The 12,338-nt window shown below is 49.4% G+C and overlaps 5 protein-coding genes across 5 annotated transcripts; 2 read left to right on the top strand and 3 right to left on the bottom strand.

Annotated features, from left to right (window-relative positions):
• Positions 1 to 1,158: 1,158 nt before the first annotated feature.
• Positions 1,159 to 1,977, top strand: BGZ61DRAFT_373449 (Alpha/Beta hydrolase protein; the record flags this gene model as incomplete). Its single annotated transcript, XM_046242248.1, has 1 exon — positions 1,159 to 1,977. One exon carries the CDS (start codon positions 1,159 to 1,161, stop codon positions 1,975 to 1,977), a length of 819 nt encoding a protein of 272 aa, XP_046094376.1.
• A 161-nt stretch (positions 1,978 to 2,138) lies between these two features.
• On the bottom strand, positions 2,139 to 4,464 carry BGZ61DRAFT_594696 (fungal-specific transcription factor domain-containing protein; the record flags this gene model as incomplete). The annotated part of the gene is made up of 8 exons (XM_046256863.1): positions 4,279 to 4,464; positions 4,130 to 4,233; positions 3,313 to 4,075; positions 2,864 to 3,262; positions 2,591 to 2,817; positions 2,319 to 2,522; positions 2,202 to 2,247; positions 2,139 to 2,151 (listed from the first exon to the last, which is right to left on the bottom strand). Exons 1-8 carry the CDS (start codon positions 4,440 to 4,442, stop codon positions 2,139 to 2,141), a joined length of 1,920 nt encoding a protein of 639 aa, XP_046094375.1. The 5' UTR covers positions 4,443 to 4,464.
• Positions 4,465 to 7,068: 2,604 nt separating this feature from the next.
• Positions 7,069 to 7,483, bottom strand: BGZ61DRAFT_467562 (uncharacterized protein). The gene has a single exon (XM_046247791.1). The coding sequence runs from the start codon at positions 7,428 to 7,430 to the stop codon at positions 7,155 to 7,157; it is 276 nt and encodes a 91-aa protein (XP_046094374.1). The 5' UTR covers positions 7,431 to 7,483; the 3' UTR covers positions 7,069 to 7,154.
• A 1,055-nt stretch (positions 7,484 to 8,538) lies between these two features.
• Positions 8,539 to 9,257, bottom strand: BGZ61DRAFT_467561 (uncharacterized protein). The gene has a single exon (XM_046247790.1). The coding sequence runs from the start codon at positions 9,008 to 9,010 to the stop codon at positions 8,693 to 8,695; it is 318 nt and encodes a 105-aa protein (XP_046094373.1). The 5' UTR covers positions 9,011 to 9,257; the 3' UTR covers positions 8,539 to 8,692.
• Positions 9,258 to 10,395: 1,138 nt separating this feature from the next.
• BGZ61DRAFT_467560 (ceramidase) lies at positions 10,396 to 12,212 on the top strand. Its single transcript, XM_046247789.1, has 6 exons — positions 10,396 to 10,652; positions 10,734 to 10,920; positions 10,973 to 11,112; positions 11,169 to 11,525; positions 11,576 to 11,580; positions 11,632 to 12,212. Exons 1-6 carry the CDS (start codon positions 10,560 to 10,562, stop codon positions 11,852 to 11,854), a joined length of 1,005 nt encoding a protein of 334 aa, XP_046094372.1. The 5' UTR covers positions 10,396 to 10,559; the 3' UTR covers positions 11,855 to 12,212.
• Positions 12,213 to 12,338: the final 126 nt, after the last annotated feature.

The following is a 12,338-nucleotide window of genomic DNA, read 5'->3' as shown; positions in this document are numbered from 1 at the left end:
GGTTACCTCTAGGATGGAATGCGATTATGTTTGAAAAGAAATGTCATTGCCATTCTCCTCTCACCTTATCTAGATCAAACGCTTCCTACGTTAGTTACCCCATTAGCTGATTGACCCCTGTTACAAAATTAGCAAAATTAACTACAAACTTTAAATGCAAATAAGAAAACAGCCAAGCGTCCTAATTTGTCACGGCCTGGCCCACCTGTGAATATGAAAGGCTTAAAAGAGCAGTTAGCATGCCTGGTAATTGCGTTCAGACCGCCTGGTTGTGGCCTGGGCTGTAATATTGCACTCTTAGTTGACATAATGGCTCTGGCTTGGAAGATGTGGATGGAGGGGCTCGCGCTGTGGCTATTAAACCCTGATAAGTCTAGAGTTTAACAATCGACATCATTTTCGTTATAATACTAGGTGGAATTAAGCTCTATGCAATATGGCGAGCTTGACGAGCAAATAGTGGAGGATGCGGACTGGTTGCCACGATGCAGCTCGGCCTGACTCACAGTGCAATAGAGGCACGTGCTATTGATTCTTGTCAGACGGAGGATGCCGGCCACAGTGCTAGCCTAAGGCAGGAAGGTGGCGGCAGCCCGATAACGAGGAAACCCCTCATAGACTGAGGGATCAAGCAATTGCATCATACTAGCTGTGATAACTGCCGAAATAACACATCTTCAACCCTCTATTTAAAACAGCCTATTTTGGCCTAATCTATCGTCTTTTTCCCTATGCCATAACGCCTATTAATTCAGCCCGAGAGACCGCTCGCCGCCAGTTATATATTTGATAATTCTAGAATGTTATATGGCGTCATATACTGTAAACTTACCAGCGTGGTTAGGTTCTCTTAACCGTCTTATCGGCCTAGGTTTTTGCCACACCAAGCCAGTAGAGCTAAGCACTTAGTGCATTCTGGCCAATAGGAGTCGCTCCTTATCTCCCCGACGCCCCGAGAAAGAACCGAAATTGCTATTCCGATACGATTGACTATGACGATTACCTCCCCGGCATCTCGGGGAGGATAAGTTTAGTTTGCCGCAGGTGAGATATATAATCGGCGGACTGACCACTGTCAGAATGGAGAAACTCCTCCGCTCAGCAAGAACATTACAAGTCCCCTTTGTGCCTCTCCATCCTTATTCTCCCACAGCGACCATGCCCGAGCTCACCGTTCCCGGCGCCGTTCTCCACTACGAGACATTCGGCACGGAGGGTCCCCTTCTCGTCTTCATACCCGGTGCCGACGGCAGCGGTCGTGTATTCCACCCCTCTGCCCAATTTCTCGCCGCCCACTTCACTGTTGTCTGCTGGGACCGCCGCGGGTACTCCCAAAGCTTTCTCGTCGGCCAGCAAGACTTCGAACACCGCCTGCAGACCGACGCCGATGATGCGCAGCGACTGATCATGCACCTCTCTCACAATGGGACCGCCATCGTGTTCGGAACTTCGTCCGGCGCTATCGTTGCCCAACAGCTGCTGGCCAGTCACCCGGAGTGTGTGGCAAAGCTCATCGCCCACGAGCCCCCCGCGTTCTCCGTCCTTCCTAAGGAATTCCAGCCGCAGGCGAACGGACTCATTAACCACATCTACAACACATACAGAGCTCATGGTCCCGATGCAGCTATGGAGGCCTTTGCCTCGGGTCTGTCCGAGGGCCCTGATTCAAAGATGATGCGTCAGTGCATGGATGCAAAACGCGGCGACGAGATCCGTGCAAATTGCCTCTTTTGGTTTGAATTTGAGCTAAGACAGTACACCGGCGCCCCAGTTGATGTTGAAGGCCTTGACAGGGCGAAACAGAAATTGATCCTTGTTGCGGGAGAGGATAGCGGTGATGGGCCAGGTGTGGGACCAATCAAGGCTATCGCCGGACAGACAGGCAAGGAGGTTCTGAGGATTCCTGGCGGCCATCTAGGCTATATGATTGTTCCCGAAATATTTGCGAAGAAACTATTGGAGTTACTTAGCCAGTAGAAGGATACTAAGGACATGTTCCCACGAGCAATGGCGTGGTAGTGTTAATAAAACCCCGCTTTGTAAAAAGTTGTGCCGGATTTATGCTATATTATTGCATGACCCAATCAATGCCCTGAGAGCTGAGCCAGCTTTGCTCAAGCGAGTCCGAGGTGAAAAATTCATTGAAGTCCTCTGCCATTCCTGTCAGCCAGCTTTCGTCGACAGCGGAAGCAGCATCGAACAGTATAGGACCAGCGATTTGGCCGTCGTTGGAGGCGACGGACTGATCTATAAAACCATCAGGATCTTGTATAATTGCGCCTAACTTATCTTATTTTACCGCGAATCTCTTCACTTACCTTGTTTCGCAAATGTAGAAAATCGCAGGCGATATCTCCCCAGTGCTTCTATGCCCTTTGCTGCGGATTCAACGTGTGACTTGTGGAACTCGAATATTTGCAAGGCTCTCTCCCAGGAAGTTTTAGCGGGGTCAAGATCCAGGTTGACTTCCAAATCGGGGCAGAGACTGGCGGCGAGAAGCGTTGATGCAGCTCCGAAAGTAACTATGACACACATGTAAGCTTCCGATTGTATGTGGAACTCTGCGCCCGGAGAGTGGGAGGGGCATTACAGAGAAGCGTGTGCCATGCTGACGTCTGTCTTAAGCTACCTAGGTTTCGATGGACTTCCTCGAGGACTTCATGGCAAGTCGATACGCATAAACGATTTATTTCCCTGAGATAGGACCTTTGAAGAGAACCAGTCGCATTGTTGTTGATCGAACGTTGATTCGAAACGCTTCGTCGTGTTTCGATGAGAAGCGAGGGCCGTAGCAGCAGAAGTCGGATGTACAAAACCCTATCATAGTGAGAGATGCCCCATTTCGGCTCAGGTTGTACTATACCTCGATTTCAAAATCATGGCTTGCATATGGAAGCAACTTGCAGATTCATCTTCAACAGCTCCCATGTCACGGTCAGCTTTAAGATGACCAGGCAAACCCTCGACAAATTGGTCCAATTCCGAGCATAACCTAGGAACATCGCTCAAATACTGGTAAGATGTGGTTGTTTCATCCTGGGCTATGTTTTGGTACCCATGTGAGTAGAACTTGCTCAGAATCTCGTCCAGAACGTCGAATAGCTTCATGTTGTATACGAAGAAGGCTATGCGAGATGGAGAATTCTCAGGTTGACAGCCTCCATCGAATTCTGATAGGTATTCGTCATCAATAGGCTCAGGCAATGGAATAGCATGCGGCCTACAATGAAGGACGGGCCGGCCAAAAGTCGTAGCTGAGAGCCTGAAAACAGTTAGTGGATCATGAAGGCCCATGGATGGCATGGAAGGTACCGATCCAAAGCAACACAGTTGTGCCAAACTCTGCGCCTCATTTCTCGTTTCAATTGGTTTTTGGACGAGGTGGTCTGCTCCAAGTGCAAGCCCAGGCCCTGCGCCACTCTCAGAGCAACACCAACCATGTTCCAACAACGATCGGCATATGTCGTGTAATGCAGATAGATTGCTCGCAGAAGAAGGAGTTGCACTATTTGCAAGGATGAGAAATCAAGGGTCTCGATAGAAATCAGCCGATGAGATCGTCTGTAAAACGAATCGGCAAACTGGTTTCTCTGCGCTGAAGGGATTTGTTCGCTGCGTTGGCATCCAAGGGCCAAGACCATGTTAAGTATCGCGTGAAATACGACATCATCATTCGTTTGCTTGTAATGGTAAGCTGAAGGCATGTCTTGCTGCCATAAATGGTCGTACATGGTAGCAAAGGATGGCCGGTGCAATATAGGGAATACTGGATGTATATAATCCCAGAAACAACGAAAAAGCGCGTCTGCAAACCGACGCTCCGGGAGTGAGACAGGATTCACATCATGAGCGAGACTAGGCGACTGGACTACAGTGAAGCCCAGGAGGTCTGGAATGGTTCTTTCCTTGGGACAAGCTGTTGACTGGGAAGGTTGTGTCGTGCCAATCTCAGGGTCTTGCAGTTGGATTACCTCCTGAAGGAAAGAAATGTTCGAGGATGGGCCGTAGACAATCTCCTCCTCGGCGTCATACGATTGATACATCGCACTTTGCTCCGAAGGAACTGGAATTGCGGCTACAGCTCGGGTCAGCCTTGTAGATACATTCGCCAAATACAGGAACTAAATACTGCCAGACGCTGGGGGGGCAACGGCGACATTCCGGCGCGGGTGCGGATCCCCTAGGACTTTTACTTCTAAGCTTTGAAGTCGGCTGTTGACGTCGGAAAGAGTTCTGCAAGAGGTCAGGAAGGGCTGTCCGAATAGCAAAGAGACTCACGGGGTTGTTGAGCTTGAGGCTCTCTCCTGGTAGGCGCACTGGTCTCCCAAAGTCTTCATGCTGCACGAAGTGCAGACTGGCCGGCGCCCATCGCAGCCAGTCCAGGCTGGCGGTCCATTCCATTTCCATCCACGCAGCCTCTTGTAGAATGGATGGACGTCCATTTAGGCCCACCTTGAATGGAATGGATGGAAATGGACGCTAAGAGTGGGTCCGTGGAATGGATGGACGTGGAAATGGAAATGCGTGGACGCTATAAAGGGACAGTACACGTGATCCTCCCACCCGTTGCCTCCCGGGCTTCCGCAAAGCTCATTTCAGCCAACAGATCAGTCCCCGGCATCTTGATCTCTTCAAGGAGCTTCTCCGTGCTCTTAATATAGCCTCTGCAAAGCTATGATCTTACCGTTTGTGTCATCCCGATCGTACTAGCGTCCAACCTGGCCCGATCGTCTCGAACCATTTAACTGTATGTTGAGAAGAGCCTCTTAACATTAGCAGACATAGGAAGGACAGAGAGCATATCGAGAGCTATTTGTAATAGACGTGGATACTCCTCCCGTCTCTCATACCAATAGCTAATAGGATCTAGGATATTCTGGTCGGACTTGTGGACATTACGGAACCAATCGCTATATTCGTTGCCAACAGCATGCGCAGAACTGCTAGCTACATCCTCGACTTGCAATAAGGTGGTCATCAATAAAGGTGGCTGTAATAGAGTCGGGGCCTGATGAGATTCTTTACGATACTCGTCAAAGGGATTCCGATATATGCGCCGCTTCTTCGTAACCGGCTCGCCGCGTTCTCGATGTCGAGAGATAATTCGCGGCTCGTAGTGAGACTGGTATAATTCTTCTACAAGGGACTTTGCAGTTTGGATCCAGTCTGGGCGGTCCGCCCATACGTCCTCGAAATATCCCCAACGATATGCTGGGTGAAGCGTAATAGCGGCATAATAAGCCGGCATCTCGTCAAGCTGCGAGTAGTACTTGTTAAGCTTTTTCCAATAGAGGTTAATATTAACCTTAAAGTGCTCGGGATCGGGATATTGATGGGCAGCAGCCTTAAATACCTCCATTTTACTAAGGAGGTATTCATAGCCAAGCAGGATATCCCATGGACACCCATATGCCTCAATATATCCTTCCTTCCGCTTGCGCTGCTGACTGTCGCCTTCAAGAGTAATCAGGACGTGCTCGAAGTGTTAAAGGACCTCGTTGAATAAGGAAATAATAGCCCAGTCCTTCTCCTCGAGTTTGTTCTCGTCCCTGAGGCAAAGCGGCACCTTGCTACTTAACTTCTTTCCCCTTAATACTAACCCCTCCCACTCGCTCTTCTACTCATACCAAAGGTCCTCGAGGAAGTCTTTAAGGAGAAGGGCATGCCGAATCATATAAAAAGTGGAAAGCCAACGGGTAACCACATCAATAATAACATCTAGAGGTTTCTTCGCTCAAACCACTGGATCGTCAGACTTGCTGTACGCAGTAAGCTGAAGAGACCGGAGGAGATTGGTAAGCGAGTCTAAGCGGTGGATCCAGAAGATGAGGTTATGAAGTTTCCCAACTGGTCCTTTTCTTCTCCATAGCTCGTAGGCCTTCGCGTCAAGGGTCTCGTTCCCTTAGATATCGTCCTTGAAAGCCTCGGAATTATGGCCAAAAAGAAGTGCCTTAACGGCAAGATTGAGGATATAGCTAAAGCAGCGCAATCGCCGAGTTTTACCCTCGAAACCGAGTATCTTCCCAATTTCATCCATCGCCATGTCGTTATTGCTGGCGTTATTGAGTGTGAAATATCCCACCTTGTGGGTAATGCCATAGCTTCAAAGGACCTCGACAACATGGGCGGCGATATTATCCCTAGAATGGCGGTCAACAAGCTCAGGAAGGCCAAGCACAAGTTTCCTTGGCTGGCCAAGGGTGTTGAGAAAGTAGCAATAGATTCCATACAAAGCGTGGCGATTATTGGACCTCCAACCATCGAACGCAATATGAAGTAACCCCGGAGTTGTCGCTAATGCTCGCTTGATCTCAGCCTTGTTTTCCTTGTACACCTGAAGAATACGCCTGCGGACGGTATTGTGGGTAATATGCGCTTCGGTTGTCTTCACAAGTAGATTGAGATATTCGAAAGTGGCGTGGAGGTATGGATCTTCACTTTGTTGGAAAGAAGAGTTGCTGTTGATGATCCACGAGACTACCAAACGCTGGAAGACTAGCCGATCAAAACTGCCGATGATCTGGTTTGCTATCTGCTGCTCTTGCGCGTCACGGGTATTTAGCTTCATCATCTCGGCGATATTCCTCGATGGTGTCTTCTTTTTTGCTTTGCTGGGCGGCTTCCGTCTTCCGGAAGGGTCCCAGACCTTGTGGTCATTCTAGAGATAGATCTCCGCGTTCTGCGTACCGCTCGAGGCCGTCGAATGAGGGTTTGGCCTGCGACTGTCAACGCAGACCTTGCAAACCCATCGCCGCTTTGTATCGTCATCGCTCTTCTCGATATCGTAGCCGAATTGCCATATCCACGACGATGTAGATGCGCAGCGTTGGGATTGCGTGTAGCCAGGGAAGTCTTTCCAAGGGAAGAGGCCCCACGAGTTCTTACCCTCTTGGTCCGGCGGCTCGAGCATCATAGAGCTGATAATTGGGCTCTCGGCCATTTCACGCGGTACAGAATGCAGTTGCAAGAATGTATTTGCATGGAGACATTCAAATGCGGCACCTTGATGCAAAATATCCACGACCCTATAACTGTTATATTCTATTTAAAGATACCTTAATTTTGTATGTAAAAATGCCTAGTATATAGGTACTTGAGATCTCTACCAACCATAACCAAGTTGGTCTACCCTGAACTACAGGATATTTTGGGGACTAGGCTAGGACCCCCTTACCAGTCCATACCCCTGCTTCCATTTCCACGCATCCATTCCACGGAACCCTGGCGTGGATGGATGGATTATGTAACGGCCAGCTCCATGGAATGGATGGAAATGGATGCACGGACCATCCATTTCCACGCCGTGGATGCGTGGACGGTGGACGTGGAATGGATCGCCAGCCTGAGCCAGTCTTGCGAGCACGGCAGGGATTGCATGCTAGTTGAGTCCTTTGCCGCCGCCGTGGCGGTAATACCCTTTGGGTGGACATTATAGAATATCAGGTTGGGTTTATTCCCAACTTTGGTATTGGTTCTCCTTGTTGGTAAGCGCATCCGGGAGCGGGCACAGGCAAAGTTTGTGGAGTGACTGGGTTATTAACGGGCCGCCTTCAACCCTACTTTGATCGTCCTGAATCATCCGGCACGTGACACATACAGTTGTCAGACACGTGACCTGCTTGTTGGTCAAACGGTTCTGAATTGCTGCTCGTAACACACAGTGACATTGATGTAATAAGGGGCCAAGTTGGCTAGCTCAATTGATGATATCTATAGCTGTAATAGAGCCGAATTCTTGCTTGTACCGTCTGATCAGATAGATGATGATTGATGTGTTCTGTTAAATTGGACTATATTGGAACACCTAGGCGCAGGGTAGTCACGTGATAGCACGGCCGGAATAGGAAGGCGGTCGAGACCGGCTATTGGTGTAGATGCCTCAGGCCCCACTTTTAGTCGTTACATACACACTTAAGGAGGCAAGGCTAGGGAACCTCCTAGCCATACAGATAATACACACACATTACAGAGTTATTAGAGTGGTCACCCAAGCTATCCAACATATTCTATCGTAAGGGGTTTTGTTGGAAAGCTAGTGTGGCACTCAGATAACTTAATTGTATGTATTGTGTGTTACCTCTCAAGGTTCCCTATTATAATAGCTTAAGTCTGCTAAAAGTGGGGGTCTGAGGTATCTACACTAATAGGCTGCTCTAACTGCCTTTCTATTCAGGCTAGACCTACTAGAGGCCTAGTAACTAATTAACTGCACTCTAGATGTCACTATATGTAACAGTCCAACTAAGTATATCGACAACTAGCTGAGCGACTGCAACGAGTATCCTAAAGCTGAAGAGGAAAGAAGAAAGGAAGAAAAGGGGCGCTAGCAAGAGAGCTCCTTAGCTTCCAGTCAATGTGGGTCAAAGTGTTAGTGGGTCGAGAGCGTAGGCCGAGACCTCCTCATGGGACTAGTGTCACGGGCCAGGGCCCATATCCCTGCGGCTGTGCCGCAAGACGTACTTGGCTCGTGCGCGCCAGGGATGAGAAGTCGTTCCACAGCTCAGGGGCACTTAGGACCTTCTTTCTTTCTTCTTCATCTTTGATGTAAATAGCATCCTGGGCTAGATAGCTGGAATACAGTTACTAGAGGCCGTTTACAGGACGCCCTTAAAAAACCGCCGTCAGAGAGGCCATCTTTACACATTTCAGCAGTGTTATCACCAAAACCCCTATCCGGATTGAATTAATTCAATTAATTGAGGCCATCAGATTCGATTGACTTGAATTCCTCTTTTACCGAATTGAGTTGGATTGATTGAGCTTGAATTGGGAAAAATTGGATTGATAGCAGCGCTGGAGGTACGAGCGTGACGCGGTACTGTTTGAGTGGGTATGTTGGGTACATGCGTATACACCTCGGAAAGTATAGGCAGGCGAATGGACAAGCTTGGAGGCGTGCCTCCAGGTTGGGTCTGGAAAAGTGACAAAGGATTATTGCCGGCGAAGGCATGATTCCTAATAACGTGAGCAGCAGCACCAGTGCGCTATCGCGACTAATGTTCATTATCATTGCTGCCTCTTATACCTAATAGGGACTATTTCTCATTCTTCTTCCGGACTCGACAATCCTCCGAGCGCGTCATCGTCTACTGTTCCAGCCATGATATCAGCGAGACGTACCTTCGTCTCAAACGCTTGGTTATATCTCAAGCTGCCAAGGACGAAGTGTAGAGCGGGGGTGACGACCTGGGTGACGCACGCAAGAAAGGTAATGTGGAATTGGAGGCATGTTGGAACACCAGGGCTCCAGGGAGTCACGTGAGAAATAGGGGATTATCAGGACCGACTCGGAGGAGGCCCGCCGAGCCTCCGGCCGGCTAGCCCATATTAGGAAGCAAAGGAAAGCTAGACCTCCCGGGATCTCAAGGGGCGGGAGCCACAGTGAGGAGATACACAATGCACACACATGTTCGAGGTCATCAATTGGTCATACGTGCTATCCAACAGGTAATGTCCGGATGTTGGATAAATCTCAGACCTGGTACGATGACGTGGAGAGTCTCGGTTCAATTCGTTAGACATCTCCAATCGCGGGCCATTCGCTTCTCATCTTCTCCGCCTAAGCGAGGTCCTAACTGGCAACCTTCGGCCTTGTACTGCCGGGATTAACGACTAGGCGCAGGTAGCCGAACACCGGTCACGTCACAAAAGTCCATGATCAGCAGACCTTGGTTAGACCTAGCGAAACTAGACTTGGATAGGTACAATAGGTTTCTTGTTGGTATGACGCCTGCAGAATTGCAAATTGGTGGAAAGAAACCGTGTTGGATGGGCCCCACCCCTGAGGGAACCAGGCCCAGCATTAAATGTCCGAACACCGAGGAATGTAACCCCTGGCGCAGGGCCTTCAGTCTCGGATCTCGGGCGTTACTCCATGCTTTCGCGCTTCCAACGTCTCTTCCACGGCGGAATGAAGTACAACCCATCCAATAATATTCCGAAACCGAGGTGGCGAGGCGCACAGGGAGAACCAGAAGCACCACCGAAGGGGTGAAAGTTCATGGATTGGTTTCCCATGATCACTTGTGGACATCTCCTTGCCTGGAGAAAACCACCCCTTCACCAGGGACCCACTTCGCTCGAGCTGCCGAATGTTTTTAGCATCCCTGTCTCCAGATGTGGCTTACAGTTTATCAAACACCGTCTCTCAACAGTCACCATGCACTGGCTGGTTTCAGACCACGGGTGAAAGTCGGACTGGAGCCGTGCCTTAATTGGGCAACTTGACGGCAATTTGGATCAGCCCCGTGTCATGTTGCGTGCTGCTTGATACGTCCCGGCTTGCATGTCTACACCCGGGATCCGCGGGAGCCGGAATTTAAGGGTTTTTTTATTGCCCCTTCGCAAAACACCGAACCCCAACAAAGCACGGAGATTAATTACGTAGAGCAACGTACCGAAGCTGCTGGCAGTAAACGCTTTGTGAACATATATATCTGATCTACGTTACGGCACTTCTACTGTTCTTAGGAGTTTCAACAACGGTTGGGAAACGTCCAGCGATCTAAACTCTCACGCTTCCGAACCTAACCCGAGACCTGTAGCCGCCATATTTTACCATGTTCGAAATCCTCGCTGTCCGTTTTCCGTACCCTGCACCACAAGAAGGATTTTGGGGGAGGCCAACGTCCACCCTAAACTGGTGCGAGGAAGTTAAGTATTTCCACCATCCCTGGCCTCCGGCATTACTGCGGTTCATTTATCCGTTGGCTCATGTCTAACATGTATTCCAGGACTACGTCATCAGCCACTACGCTGCGGAAATCATGAACACCCTCACCAATGTTTTATTCATTGCGCTTGGCGTTCGGGGGGTGCGGAATTGCCTCAAATACAAACACGACAGAATATTTCTCATTGCGTACATGGGCTATTTGCTCGTAGGCTGCGGCAGCTTCGCTTTCCATGCGACTTTGACATGTACCATATCCCGTCTCCTCAAAGCGACGCAAGCTCGCTAACAAATGCCTAGATCCAATGCAGCTTGTAGATGAGCTTTCCATGATCTATACCACATGCATCCTCTGCTATGCAATTTTCACCCACTCGAAATCTCGCTTGTTTGCGATACTCCTTGGAATTGGACTAGCCGTACTGTCCATTTCAATCACAGTGCGTACCTCAAGCGTTACGGCATGATCTGTCACTGACGTGACTCTTCCTCCCAGGCATATTACCACTATGTTAAAGATCCCTTATTCCATCAATGCGCCTTTACCATACTCTTTATTACCACAGTGTTCCGGAGCCTGTACACGATGGAATCAGTTTTGCGTCCCTTATTGAGCGAGAAGTACGCAGACAAGGCCGGCGGGATTTCGCCCTCAAACACGGAAGCGCGAGGTTTCCCCGTTCGAGGAGACCACGTTATAATTCGTGAGATGCGGTGGATTGTCGTCATGGGGTTCGTCACCTCTGTAGCAGGTATCGCCGCCTGGAACCTGGACAACTTATGCTGCAGTGATCTTCTCCGGTGGAGACATCAAGTGGGACTGCCATGGGGTATAATTCTCGAGGGCCATGGAGTACGTAAGACTTGGCAATTCCTGTATTCAGACAGCTAACAAGTTGGTAGTGGTGGTATGTTATTGCACAGAGATAGTGTACCGGTCTTCCGCTAATGATATCTAGGCACGTGCTGACTGCCTTGGGAGTGAACTACTTTATCACCTGGGGTATTTGGCTTAGGCACTGTTTGAACGACCTGCAAGAACACTACATCTTGAATTGGCCACATAAGCTACTCTCTCTTCCGGATGTTGTTCCCTCGGTGGAGCACCCACGGTACTCGAGACTACAGTGTACAATGAATGATGGCTTCGGGAATGCTGGGTTGGAAAAAAAGGATTTGTAGTTGCTCATCGTAAACCTTGTCCTTTCCCGTCACCCAAGCCTCATCCAACCCACTGACGAGAAGATAATCATATGGCTTCCATGGACGAGACTTGTGTATATGAAGCTTGGTTTAGGAGACGTCAAGTAGATTCGCAGAGATAGAACTGAATGTCATCATGGGATATGTCCTTTGTCTGTGGATAACGATGACATTATTCCCCTGACTTCCGCAGATGGATCGGCCCAGCACCCCGATTCCAGCTCTGCCAAGGTGATTTTCACTCTGAATTCGCCACTACCGTGTACATCTGCAGCTAACTCGACAACACACTGAATCACGAACCAGAGACTTCGAACGCGGGGAAGCCGGACTATAGGTAAGGGCCCGGCATTGGTGGCTGCTGGCAGAACCGCGAAGTAACCCGGTTCGACAGATCTAGCGCCTTGACCCAACACATCGAACCTATTGCTCGCACAATGTAAAAAGGTAGAAGGTTGGGAAT

Source organism: Ilyonectria robusta, assembly GCF_021365365.1.
Source record: "Ilyonectria robusta strain PMI_751 chromosome Unknown BGZ61scaffold_60, whole genome shotgun sequence".
NCBI lineage: Eukaryota > Fungi > Ascomycota > Sordariomycetes > Hypocreales > Nectriaceae > Ilyonectria > Ilyonectria robusta.
Note: the sequence above shows the minus strand (reverse complement) of the source record. Positions and strands in the feature narration are given on the sequence as shown.